Genomic DNA, 14,779 nt, shown 5'->3' on the forward strand with positions numbered 1-14,779 from the left:
TGCACAATCAGTTCCACAGCATGATCAATGAATTTTAATACTACCCCAGCCTACTGAAGGCAGTTTCAGGATCATCAATGGTGATAGTTATTTGATAATATATTGAACTGTAGGTAATTTTCAAGGGTACGTACTCCACCTGTCTACAACCTGGGGGTTGCACAACTGATGATCTCTAATCCTAGTAATTTTAGAAATTACATGATAGGCTCTCAGGTGGCAGTGAATGTGAAAACTGTCAATTTTCTATAAACCCTCCACCCCACAACATTTGAAACATTTGTTTTTTCTCTCAAAACCCCAAAATACCATACCTGACAGAGTCTTGATTCTCTTGTTGAGATGTGACTACCTTGAATGGTGGAATTCCTCATCATGAGGGAAAGAAGTCCAATTAAGCAAGCAATCACAGTTTTTTAAACTACATGTGTAAATACTAAATGGAGTCTCATGCTGCCACAAATACATTCATTTCCCTTAATAGTTGCGAATAGGTTTATTCCTGTTTTCTTCAGCTTTATTAATAAATATGCAGATATTTTAGTTACTCTTACAAGGCACACATTTTCGCTCTTGGTGTCATTTTCCATTGAACTGCATGGGGGTAGAAAGATACTTTAAATCAATAAAGAGGAGAATACAGGTGAAGAAAAATAGAAAGGCCCTATATGAATGGGATTAGATTTGTTTTTAATCTAGGGAAGGAAGAAATGATTTAAAGATAAATGGATTTCTATTTGAAAGTTATAGTTCCCATTATATTCTGGAAAGTCTTCCCTTTTGTGAGCTATTGCCCTGACTAACGACGCTAAATTTCAACAAATTTGAGAAACGTAGTAATTTGTTTTCAAAATGAAGGTGTACTTTTGAACACAAATTGTTCAAGTTTAGAACATCAAGCTTTTACATATTTTTTAGAAAGTCCCAGAAGATATGATAGGAAAAATAGCTAAGAAATGAACATTGAGAACATATTTATGCTCAAATGATCCCTAAAACGCTTACTGAAAAAGCACTTCTCCAACTGAGCAAAAGTCTGCATAATTTGTGTTCAGGTGGTGGGCAGGCTCCCATTACTTAACTTTCTATAATTTGAAGTTTTATGTTCTCCTTTTCTCCTCTGATTTTATTTTTTTGGGGTGTGTAGTGGATTGATAAACTAAGTACCACCACACAGGTCTTGGGATACTGTACTGCTACCAATTGCCTGAAGAGGAATAAAGCTGCTAAGCAAATCTTTTTGATTTAAGGGCTCAGCTACCTCTTCCTGAACATATTTCCACACTGTTGGACTGCTCATTGTCCCATTTTCTCAAAATGCTTGGAAACCTTAATAGCTAGTAAACTTCCTAGTTCAACCTAGTGACAGAAAATTCAAAGCAGGACTTCTGAAAATCCCTAACGCCATTTGGAAAGGGAATTTGTATATGAAATGAGACCAAAGCAAACATTTCACTCCATCATATTTGAGTGCTCACTGTGTACAAAGCACTGTACTAAGCACTTGCTCCCTCTAGACAAAAGGATGTTATCACTAAGTTCATTCATTCTTTACGGTCAAAAGGGTACAGAAGATGAGGAACAGAAGAGCATAGCATCCATATCCAAAGTTTGAACACACAAGGTGTAAGGGATCCAGGGACATATTCTAACACTACCTTTATAATCCCTGGCTACACCCTCAAGAATGGCTGTCTAAAACAAAGTGTGTAAGACCTACCTATTCAATATTAATTCACTCGACTGGTCGGGGGGAGAGGTTGGACAGCAGCTATCATCTCTGGCATGGCAGGTTTAACAATATGGAGTAACCTTAGGGTCTTGGTGAACTCCCAAATTTTGATGGCAGAGCCCAGATCTCCCGACCAAAAAAGAAAAAAAAAATTGGGAACTGATAGATTCTCCTGCCTCATTAACAAAATTCCAGGTCTGTTGTCCTCAAATATGAGGGAATGAGCAAACAACTCAGGAATATCAGGACACTACTTTCACAAAGCGGATGGCAACACTGTGGCATCTGGGTGTTCTCCAATATTGACAAGAAACTAGACAGAGTTTCTAAAGCAAGTACTGTGAACCCGGCATTCCGTATACATTATTGTCTTCATTTAATCCTTAAATTGATATCACTTTCTAATGTTTAATTAAAAACACACCCTATTATGGGAGGATTCCCTTATAGTGGGGGAATGCACTAGCCCAGAGAGAAATAGAAGTTAGGAATTTAGCCCGTTGGTTATCTTGCTTTAGAAAAAAAATCCTGGAAACTCAGACACCAAAGTTTGGCTGTCTTCTCAACAAAATTAATTGGGTAAGTGATTTGCAAATCTCCAATGCATTTTGTGTCACACGGCTTCATACTCGGTTTCGTGGTATTCTTAGAAGTTAGCATGATTACCTCCAATTTAATGTTGAATAAATTGATTCAAAGCAGCCACTTTTTCTTCCCTGGATTTCCAATTTGAGAAAGAATTTAAAAAGCTCACGTATGTGACACCCCAGTGCTGGTATAATGCCCATCTACTGCTAATTCCAACAAGAATGAAGAACATTAACAACAGCGCCATCAACAACAGTAAAATTGACACTTTTAATGGTATTTGTTAAGTATATCATGCACTGTTCTGGGATACATACAAGTTAATCAATCAGGTTGAAGACAGCCCCTGTCCCACATGGGGCTCACAGTCTAATCAAGAGGGAGAATGGGTATTAAAGCCCCATTTGCAGTTGAGAAAACTGAGGCACAGAAGTCAAGTGACTTACCTAAGGTCACCCAGTTTGCAAGCAGGGGAGCTGGGTTTAGATCCCAGGTCCTCTGGCTATCAGGCCTGTGCTTTATCCACTAGGCCATGCTGCTACAATTATTAGCAGCTGATAACTTCCTAATTTCCTGCAGAAGTATAAAAGTACAACTGCACATTCATAATTGATCCTTTGAGCCAGCTTTGTACACCCATTCTAGGGGAATTTCAAAATTTAACTACTGAGTCTTGTGAACCTGTGAGAATCAACCCCACCTTGCCAATGGATATCTGACAGTAATCTACCTGTGAAAGCTCTCCCTCATCACTGCTTATTTCAGGAATCTGAAAATGCACTGGGAGGGAACAAACCATCTTCAGAGACTGGGACAGTACTTCTTATTATGAATAATAAGCCTGAAACTGGTTAAAAAATATTTTAAGTGCCCTGAATCAATAGGTCACCATCACAAGTAGCCTATGTCTCACTCCAAAATGCTCTGCAAGTATTTGAATTCCAGTTCCTTTATTTAAAGAAGAAAAAAAAAGAGTAGTTATTTTGGGTCAGAATCCTACCTTGTGGAACCTGATAGCCATAATCAACAATGCCTCTGAGTAAACTTAGCTCTAAAATGGCATTTTACAGCTGCTTGCAATGATCATGCTCTCAAAATTTATTCCCACTAAGTGCCATCTGAAAAGTATAGTACATCTGCTCTTCCCACCACAGCAAACAATCAAAGCTATGCTTGAATAATTTCTATATCTCCAATTTATAGCATCTGATAACTGACTGAATATATATCATGATACTGGCTAAATCAATAGCTTGAGATAAATATCGCCTTACAGTTTGACTCTGTAAGGTTCTTTAATACCAAGAGTCAGGTAATAAATCCTCTTCAAATGCGCAAATGATTTTCGCCTCTCATCATTTCTGTGAATACTTGATTCAGAGAACCCATAAGTGTGATATGCTTTCAGAACTTAATAACTTTATTGTCTAAGTGCTTTTTAATAAATACCTGCTGAAGCAGAGAGCTAATCTTTATTTAAAAGGGAGGTAACTGAAAAGTTCGGGTTTCTGTAAAGCAAAGCTAGATTTTTTTTTTTAAATAAGAAAGGTTATTAGAACAATATTCTTCTGGACACAAAGAAATGCACACATTCTACAATGTCTACGGTAAGATTGGTCAAGTCAGAATTGATAGGTACCAGTCTGACATTTTCCCTATCATCGCTAGAATAATGTAACACTGAGTGCAATCCTATTCAACCTACTAGTATGTTGCCATGCTGGAAGAGGGGTGACACAGGGCCTCAAAGCTGGTGACAGAATAGATTTCCGACCCAACAAGTTTTAAGCATCACTAAAATCTTTGAGACAATCATCCAAAGTCAATCAATCAACGGTATTTATTGATGCCTGGAATTCCCTCCCCCTTCACATCTAAGAGACGGTCACTCTTTCCAACCTTCAAAGACTTACTAAAATCACATTTCCTCCAAGAGGCCTTTCCTGACTAAGCCCTCATTTCCCCTACTCTGTCTCCCTTCTGCATCACCCCCGCACTTGGATTTAATAATAATAATAATAATAATAATAATGGCATTTGTTAAGTGCTTACTATGTGCAGAGCACTGTTCTAAGCGCTGGGGGGATACAAGGTGATCAAGTTGTCCCACATGGGGCTCACAGTCTTAATCCCCATTTTACAGATGAGATAACTGAGGCTCAGAGAAGTGAAGTGACTTGCCCAACGTCACACAGCTGACGTGGCGGAGCCGGGATTCAAACCCATGACCTCTGGCTCCAAAGCCCGGGCTTTTTCCACTGAGCCACACTGCTTCTCTAAGGATTTGTATCCTTAATTCACCCCAAACACAGGTCCACCGCCCTTCCGTACATACCCATAATTTATTTTAGTGCCTGTCTCCCCCCTCTAGACTGTAAACTCGTTATGGACGGGAAACGAGTCTGCTAATTCTATTGTACTGTACTGTTCCAAGTGCTTACTACAGTGCCCTGCACATAGCAAGCGCTCAACAAATGCCATTCACTGATTGATTCCACCAACAGAGTTTCTACCAGCTCCTGTGCGGTGTCGGTTAATAGGGAATAAAGACGAGGTCACAGCGGTCCACTGCTGTATTCCAGTGTTTCAGGTTGTGCTTCACCAGGTCTTTATTCTGCCTTTTGGCTTCTTTGTGTCCCCTTTCAGATATGGTATCAAAGCTCTTGTAAGGTCAGTGAACACAGGGTTTGGTATTGCTCTCTGGACCTTTCCTGCAGCTGTCAGACTCATAAATCGTATCAGCTAGGCCAGATTTGGGGCCTCTTATGTAGATATGGGGGATTCAGGGGAACACAGATTATTTGGAGCCACCACCTATCAGTAAAGGTGTGGGAGATGAAACCAAAAAAAGAGGTCTGGGACTGTGTATGACTGTTTAGGGATACAAACAGGGCTCTGAAGACATCCTCTTCTGGTCAGAATCACGGCTGGAGTGCGAAAGCCCTCTCCATCCCCCCCCATCTTACCTCCTTCCCTTCCCCACAGCACCTGTATATATGTATATATGTTTGTACATATTTATTACTCTACTTATTTATTTATTTATTTTACTTGTACATATCTATTCTATTTATTTTGTTTTGTTGGTGTGTTTGGTTTTGTTCTCTGTCTTCCCCTTTTAGACTGTGAGCCCACTGTTGGGTAGGGACTGTCTCTATGTGTTGCCAATTTGTATTTCTCAAGCGCTTAGTACAGTGCTCTGCACATAGTAAGCGCTCAATAAATACGATTGATGATGATGATGATGAAAGAGAACTCCAAAAGATTGAGGAAAGGAGAGAAGAAGGAAAAGAATATCTGGTAAACCCATCTGAATTGAAAATATACCTTAATAACTCCTCTTCATCAGACCCACAGGACTGACTTGAGGTCAACCAGCACTGCAATGACAAAGCTTCCCTCTCCTGATTACCAATTCATCCTAGTCCTAAAATGAAGTTCTGTGATTTTCCGTTTCCAGTCTTCTCCTTATCACACAGAGAAAGAATCTAGATGGGCCAATCAGAATCCTGAATTGGCCATACCACATTCTATCATTTTTATATTGCATCACAGTCTCCTTTCCAGGGATTGTAATCTTCAGAGTGCAATGCTATAAACAGGAATGCATGTATCATTATAACAAACAGATAGCTTAGTCAACCCCTCTTCACTCTATAAGTCACCTCTGCCATGCAACTCTGAAGCAAAGCTGTGAATTACAGTGTACTTTGTGTGATTTAGAAATATGGCTAAGGAAATATACAAATGATTTTGAAAACAAAAAGGGAAAAAAAGCATTGAGGAATTGGCTTTGACTGAACTCAGGTAATTGTGAAAGGAATTTTGAAGCTTCAATAGATCAAAAAAGCAAATGCAAAGGAATAACTAGATTGCTGTATTATTTTTAAAAAACCTGGTTAAAAGTCACATAAGACCTCTTGAAACTAGGTAGGATAATCGGTTTAAACTATACTGCAAGAAATAGCCTGGCACACAGTACTACAGCATATAGCTTGAATAATCTATCCAGGTTTTTCAAATTCTGCTGCATAACTTCTGCTTTTTTGATCATACCTTAATCTAACATTCCCATACACAGGTACCAACTTTAGTGAAGTAAAGTTCAACTCAACTTTAGTGAAGGGTTGCAAAACTCCACACCGTCCATTTTTGAAGTCGAAAATCCATTTCAATTTCCTCAGTTTAAAAATATTCACTTAAGCAGATGGTTTTGGGTGGTATTCTGTAAATAAGCCATCCGGACTGGAATTGTGAGTGCTCTCAATCAATGAAGACTTTATAGTGTGTATGTGTGTGTATATATATATTTTGTTTGTTGTTAGGTTATTTCAAAACTTCTGCTGTATCACTTACTCTCATTCCCAATTCACTCCTCTTTGCAGCACAAGCAGAGACATTTATTTCTCCGCACTCAGCATCACCACCCTCATAGTCCAGGGACCCCTGCAAAGCTTTGAAAGCAATGAGGGAGGAACAGCAAGGCAGATGCAGTCAAATTTGCGATTTGTCTATGTGAGTTTGAGCAGTTCACTTTGCTTCTCTGTGCCTCAGTTAACACAGCTGTAAAATGGGGATTAAAACTGTGAGTCCTATGTGGGGCAGGGACTGCTTGGCTTGCATCTAACCTAGCCTTTAGGACAGTGCCTGGCACATAAACACTCAAAATATACCATTTAAAAAAAAAAGAAAAATGAAAAGGGGATCCCATGGATAACTCCAGCTAAACCCTTACCAACATACGCTGGCTTCTGGTTTTTGTTTTTTTTTTGTAAAATCACAACTGACGGTCATCACTCCAACTGACCAAGAGTTTAAAAAAATTGGTATGGAATATAATAATTATTTATTTATTGTGGTATTTGTTAAGCACTTACTATGCGCCAAGCCCTGTACTCTGCACTGAAGTAGATAGAGGATAATCCGATCAGATACAACCTATATCTCATATAGGGGTCACAAACTAAGGGAGAGGGAGGACAGATCCTAAAACCCCATTTTCACAAGGAACCTGGGTACAGAGTCATTAAGTGACTTGTCCAAGATGACACAAGCAGGTAAGTGGCAGAGCTGGGATTAGAACTCAGGCCCTCTGACTCCTACGCCCAGGCTCTCATTAATGGCTGTCTCCCTCTCTAGACTGTAAGCTCATTGTGGGAACTTGTCTACCAATACAGTGCTCTGGACACAGTAAGCACTCAATAAGTACAACTGATTGATTGATTCCTAGCCCATGCTGCTTCTCCACTTAAAAAATCCTGGAATGAAAACACCAGGGAAAGCATATGGGATCATAAGACACTTAGGTGGGTTCCAAACGCCTGTTTGAGGGGCTGGTGTTTTCTTTTTTCTCGCCCCGCATCAGGCAAAAACTCCTCACTCTCAGTTTCAAGGCTGTCCATCACCTCACCCCCTCCTACCTCACCTCCCTTCTCTCCTTCTCCAGCCCAGCCCGCACCCTCCGCTCCTCTGCCGCTAACCTCCTCACTGTGCCTCGTTTTCGCCTGTCCCACCGTCGACCCCCGGCCCACGTCCTCCCCCTGGCCTGGAATGCCCTCCCTCTGCCCATCCGCCAAGCTAGCTCTCTTCCTCCCTTCAAAGCCCTACTGAGAGCTCACCTCCTCCAGGAGGCCTTCCCAGACTGAGCCCCATCCTTCCTCTCCCGCTCCTCCCCCTCCCCATCCCCCCCACTTTACCACCTCCTCCTCCCCACAGCACCCGTATATATGTATATATGTTTCTACGTATTTATTTTACTTGTACACATTTATTCGATTTATTTTATTTTGTTAATATGTTTTGTTGTCTGTCTCCCCCTTCTAGACTGTGAGCCCGCTGTTGGGTAGGGACCGTCTCTATATGTTGCCAAGCTGTACATCCCAAGCGCTTAGTACAGTGCTCTGCACACAGTAAGCGCTCAATAAATACGATTGAATGAATGAAGCTTGTTGTGGCCAGGGAATGTGTCTATTGTTATATCGTACTCTCCCAAGAACTCAGTGCAGTGCTCTGCACACAGTAAGTGCTCAATGAGTACGACTGACTGAGTTTTGTTTCTAAACATTTCGACCAAGGCACGCCCGGCTGAGAAGGTGAGTGGGTGGACCTGTTGGATCAGACCACATAAGCTGGAGACAAGATCCAGTTATCTGCACGGAAAGGAAGAGAGTGCTATGAGCCCTTTCCAAATTCCCTATCCCCTTAATTGTCAACCTACAAGAAATATTATTTTGCTCTATAACGCGAATGGCTATATCCAACCCAACAGGTTTCACTGTGTATTAAATGAGCTGTAAGACAGAAATGAATGCCACTTCCAGCTTCTTCGGGTTGGTAAGATTTAATCTGCAGGAAAGGGCTACCCCCTCCACAGCGTGCAACAGATTTGAATGTTACACTTCAATAAGCAGCTTCTGATTTGGTAATACGTCATTTTTTTTTTTTTTAAAAAAAGACTGGAAATCTTTAAACTGCATTTTTAAAGGGGAAATTTTAAGGTACTGTATATTAGCTTAACACTAAAGAAATAGTTTTGTTGTCATTGTTTTGGGATCCTACATCAAACCTTTGTCTTATTCTGCATCTGTGTTTCATAGACAGGTTCCCCGACTCAGAAGAGAGAACGACAACAGAGGAGAGACATACCTTTTGGGGTTTCTGTCAAATAGTTCCTCATCTACCTTACTCACTTGGGAAAAACTAATGAGCCTTCCACAAATAGATATTAATAAACCTTCATTTTCTAATGTGAGAGCTTTGCTTCTCCATAAAGTTTGAAACAACATTATGATTATAAATGATCAGTATTTTCACTGGCATATGTTGCAAATCCAATATTACGGGGCTTGAGATTACAAGGCTCTTCCAGACTGTATGCTCCTTGTGGTCAGGGGGCATGCCTGCTAATCCTGTTGTAGTGTAATCTAGTACAGTGCTCTGCACAGAGTAAGCACTCCATAAATATAATTGATTGATTGCTTCAGATGGAATTCTCCTGAGAAGGCAGGGAGCAGGATCGCTAAAGTTGGCGGTGAGGTGAGGCAGCTGTAATAGAGCTCAGTGATCCTGAATGGAAGATGTTGTGTGACCTTAGGCAAGTCATTTCACTTCTCCTTGCCTTGGTTTCCTCATGTGTACAAAGGGGATTCAATACCTGGTCTTCCTCCTATTTATACTGTGAGCTCTGTGTAGGATGGGGACTGTGTCCTACCTAATTATCTTGCAACTTACCCCAGTGATGATGATAGCATTTATTAAGCGCTTACTACGTGCAAAGCACTGTTCTAAGCACTGGGGAGGTTACAAGGTGATCAGGTTGTCCCATATGGGGCTCACCGTCTTAATCCCCATTTTACAGATGAGGTAACTGAGGCACAGAGAAGTTAAGTGAGTTGCCCAAAGTCACACGGCTGAAAATTGGCAGAGCTGGGATTTGAACCCATGACTTCTGACTCCAAAGCCCGTGCTCTTTCCACTGAGCCACGCTGCATCTCTAGTGCTTAGTACTGTGCTAGGCACACAATAAATGCTTTCCAAATTCCATAATTATTATTATTATTATTATTATTATAAGCATGTTGACTGGAGGAACATGCTCACTGGAATCTGAAAGGAGCCTCTGGAGTTTCCTGGTGCCGCAGCCTAGAAGACAGAGCACAGGCCTGCGAGTCAGAAGGACCTGGGTTCTAATCCCGGCCACGCCACTTGTCTGTTGCCTGACCTTGTGCAAGTCACTTCCTTCTCTGTGCCTCAGTTACCTCATCTGTAAAATGGGGATTAAGACTCTGAGCCCCATGTGGTAAAAGGACCATGTCCAACCCGATTAGTTTGTATCTTCCCCAGTCCTTAGAACATGCTTGCCACATAATAAGTGCTTAACAGAAACTATCGTTATTATTACTATCACTACTTGAATCGGGGGCCCTGTGAACCGATGTCAATCCTCTGATGTTGTCAGCAGCTCCACGCTGGGGCCCTGCAAGGGTTGGAAGTCCATTCCCAGCTGGAAATTGTGCATCTGCCGGCATTCTGACAGCATCAGCGTGGCTCAGTGGAAAGAGCCCGGGCTTTGGAGTCAGAGGTCATGGGTTCGAATCCCGACTCCGCCACATGTCTGCTGTGTGACCTCGGGCAAGTCACTTAACTTCTCTGGGCCTCAGTTACCTCATCTGTAAAATGGGGATTAACACTGTGAGCCCCATGTGGGACAACCTGATCACCCTGCATCCTCCCCGGCACTTAGAACAGTGAAGCGCTTAGTACAGTGCTCTGCACATAGTAAGCGCTCAATAAATACGATTGATGATGAGCACGGTCGGGCGGGGCAGTTGCTGGACGGACACGTCCTTGCGCCAACCTGACGGAGAAGACGCAGGCAGCCGTAGCAGGCCTCCACAAAATGCAGACCACTGAGAGCACAGCTGTGGTGGTGAACGTGGCTGGGGGTGTATACAGATATATACACCCTGTATACACCTGTATATATGTATATATGTTTGTACATATTTATTACTCTATTTATTTATTTATTTTACTTGTACATAGCTATTCTATTTATTTTATTTCGTTAGTACGTTTGGTTTTGTTCTCTGTCTCCCCCTTTTAGACTGTGAGCCCACTGTTGGGTAGGGACTGTCTCTATGTGTTGCCAACTTGTACTTCCCAAGCGCTTAGTACAGTGCTCTGCACACAGTAAGCGCTCAATAAATACGACTGATTGATTGATTGATTGATTGGAAGAGCGGCCTACCCTAGTGGATAGAGCAGGCCCGGAAGTCAGAAGGACCTGGGGTCTAAACCTGGCTCTGCCACTTGTCTGCTGTGTGATGTACAGGCAGCACGGTATAGTGGAGAGGGCATGGGCCTGAGGTCCTGGGCTCCAATCGCGGCTCTGCTGCGTGACCTTGGGCAAGTCTCTTCACTTCTCTGTGCCTCAGTTACCTCACCTGTGAAATTGGGGATGAAGACTGTGAGCCCCACATGGGACAACCTGATCACCTTGTATCCCCCCAGCACTTAGAACAGTGCTTTGCACATAGTAAGCACTCAATAAATACGATTGGATGAATGGGGATTAAGACTGTGAGCCCCATGTGGGACAAGGGACTGTGTCCAACCTGATTTTCTTGTATCCACCCCAGCGCTTACTATAGTGACTGGCATATACTAAGCGCTTAATAAATACCAGTCATTATTTAACTTCTCTGTGTGCCAGTTACTTCTGACATAAAATGGCGATTTAGACCGTGAGCCCCATGATTAGTTTGCATATACCGCAGCGCTCAATTCAGTGCCTGGCAAATAGTAAGTGCTTAAGAAATGCCATTAAAACAAAAAGAGACTGAGGAACTCTGAGCTATTAGGAACCTGAATCTTTACTCCTCTAGCCATAATCAATGGTATTTCGTAAGCATTCACTGTTTGCAGAACACTGTTCTAAGCACTTGGGAAAGCAGAATACATAATACCCTAGTGCTCTTTATAATATTTATTTTTTATATTTATCGCAGCACGGCTCAGTGGAAAGAGCATGGGCTTGGGAAACAGAAGTCATGAGTCCTAATCCCGACTACGCCACTTCTCTGCTATGTGACCTTGGGCAAGTCACTTCACTGTGCCTCAGTGACCTCATCTGTAAAATGGGGATGAAGACTGCTAGTCCCACGTGGGACAACCTGATTACCTTGTATCAACCCCAGCACTTAGAACAGTGCTTGACACATAGTAAGCGTTTAACAAATACCATTATTACTATTATTATTATTATTACAACAATGCTTGACCTATAGAAAGCACTTAAATACCGCAATTATTTTATGTTAATATAGTGTTTCTACTCTTTCATATTTCCTCGTGGGTTTGCCCCCTGTCCCCTCCTACCCCTTTAGCTTATGAGCTCTTAAAAGGTTAGGGACCATATATCTAATTCTATTATTTTCCAGAGCTTATTTCTCTGCTATGCACATCATAATTAATATGAATATTATTACTCTGTAGATTTCTAAAAGTGTGCATCCTTCCTAAGGAGCAGTGAGAGAAACCTGATATTTATTACGATACATATGGGACAGGGACTGTGTCCAACCTCATTCTTGACACACAGAAAGGGCTTAACAAATGTAATGATGATAACAATAATAGAGATGACGTCTCAGTGTTTCTGAATTCAAATATACCTTATTTCCTCATTTAAGGACTCTATTTGAACCCCCTAATGGGTGAGCACTGTCAGAGATTTTGACATGCAGACATGGAAACATTCTCTATTAAAGTACTTCCTCCTCTGAGAGCTAGCAATTTATCTTCAAAGAAAGGCTTGCTTACTCTGGTCTATAGATAACTGCATTCAGAAAGGAGTCGGACAAAAGAATTATTGGCGAAAGAGGAAAATATACATTTGCCATTCTGGAAAAATCCACCGACATCCCCTTCCTTCTAACCACACAAAATTATTTCAACTAACATCAATTCAACCTATAGAGATAGGAGAAACCAGAAGTTTATATGGCAAGTCATTAAGAGATGACTGTTTTATCTCCTGAGAGATGACAGCACAGCTCAAAAGTAATTAAGGCCAAATAAATTCTACCAGTCTTTTCTCAACCGTAGTACAAATGCCCCATCTCCAAATAATCATGTATTTTATTTGCATGGGTTCGGTTTCTACTTATTTTAATTGTGCATTAATAGTATCACAAACTGCCATGTTGAGAGGATTTTTATTTTAATTATCGGGCAGAGTCTTTACCAGTGAGAACACAATGGACTAGAGAACTACATTATCATAGTGGCTTTTAATGAAAATTTTAAAATCTACTGCAGTGCCAGTTTTCCAACAGGCAGGATAATATCAGTTCATAGCTATTGGGACAATGCGGGTAAACAAAAATACAGATCCTGCCCTACCTCCCCCAACCCTAATTCCAAACTATACCGGGGTCATCTTGCTGAGGAAGAGCGATGGAGACTGAGGAAGGGGAAAAAATGATGGTGTCTGGGGTTCAAAAGCACTGACAATTTGCCTGGAAATGAACCTACCTCTCTTGCTTTCCGTCGGTGATTTGATGCAAACGATTTGCCCCTCCATCTGCACAGGCTTTCAACAGGGCTTTAAATAAAGAAAATAATCGGTTTCAATATCATACCATCATGTTCCACTGAAATGTGAATGTGTACACACACACACACACACACACACACACACACACACACACACAACCCACTCCAATCATTTCTTATTGTGACTTCGCACATCCAACTAAGGAAGCTATTGGAAATTATGCATCTTCATTAGCGTTACCAACTCCAAAAGGGCCCGAGTACATATTAATTTGGAGGAGTTTTGCAGTATTTTAGTAGCGATAATAATATTTATTCTGCGACTACTGTGTGCACAGCAATATATTTGGCACTGGGAGAGAATGCCCAGTTGGGAATTAGACACAGTCCCTGTCCCTCGGGGGACTCACAATTTAAAAGTTTAAATGGGGAAAAGAGATTGGAGGCAGAAATACCAGGAGTGACATATTAAAACCCAAACATACAATAGGCTCGAGGTCTCAGCAGGGATGGAAGAAATCTGTTCTTTTTATTCTATTTTACATTTCTATTCTTGACTAGAAGTCTATTTGAGTAAGACAGCCCAGTGTAACAAATTGTGTTATAGATAATGAAGGAACACATAGAGTTCACACGATTCCTTTAATTCCTCCACTCCTAATAATTCACTGGGATTTAAAAAAAAAAGTCAAGTGTCCAGAATCTAGGGAATGAAAGCAATGGTAACAGGTCATTGCTTCCTCCTCTGATCTCATCCAGGATGGGTGTAGCATCTCTGGGTGTAGTAGTCCTAATCATCATCATCATCAATCGTATTTATTGAGTGCTTACTGTGTGCAGAGCACTGTACTAAGCGCTTGGTAAGTACAAGTTGGCAACATATAGAGACAGTCCCTACCCAGCAGTGGGCTCACAGTCTAAAAGGGGGAGACAGAGAACAAAACCAAACATACTAACAAAATAAAATAAATAGGATAGATATGTATAAGTAAAATAAATAAATAAATAAATAGAGTAATAAATATGTACAAACATATATACATATATACAGGTGCTGTGGGGAAGGGAAGGAGGTAAGATGGGGGGATGGAGAGGGGGACGAGGGGGAAAGGAAGGAAGGAGCCTCGTGGAGCTCACAGTCTGAACCCCCATTTTACAGATGAGGTAACTGGCACAGAGAAGTGAAGTGACTGGCCCAAGGTCATTTCATTTCTCTGTGCCAGTCACCTCATCTTGCCCAAGGGCACACAGCGGACAAATGGGTGGAGACGGGATCAGAATCCAGGCCCTTCAGACCAGGCCAGGGCTCTATCCACTTCAGCCCTACATTTGTAAGCACAGGCCTGGGCGTCAGAAGATCATGGGTTCTAATTCCGGCTCCACCGCATGCCTGCTGTGTGT

At 41.6% G+C, this 14,779-nt stretch overlaps 1 protein-coding gene across 3 annotated transcripts in view; it reads right to left on the minus strand.

Annotated features, from left to right (window-relative positions):
* TPK1 (thiamin pyrophosphokinase 1) overlaps positions 1-14,779 on the minus strand; it is a 348,586-nt gene that overhangs the window by 198,902 nt on the left and 134,905 nt on the right. For all 3 annotated transcript variants that reach the window (XM_038760339.1, XM_038760340.1, XM_038760338.1), the window contains one exon: positions 13,358-13,427. In XM_038760339.1, the coding sequence (XP_038616267.1) occupies positions 13,358-13,427 (70 nt within the window). The remainder of the gene's footprint in view (positions 1-13,357; positions 13,428-14,779) is intronic.

Source organism: Tachyglossus aculeatus, chromosome 18, assembly GCF_015852505.1.
Source record: "Tachyglossus aculeatus isolate mTacAcu1 chromosome 18, mTacAcu1.pri, whole genome shotgun sequence".
Lineage (NCBI taxonomy): Eukaryota > Metazoa > Chordata > Mammalia > Monotremata > Tachyglossidae > Tachyglossus > Tachyglossus aculeatus.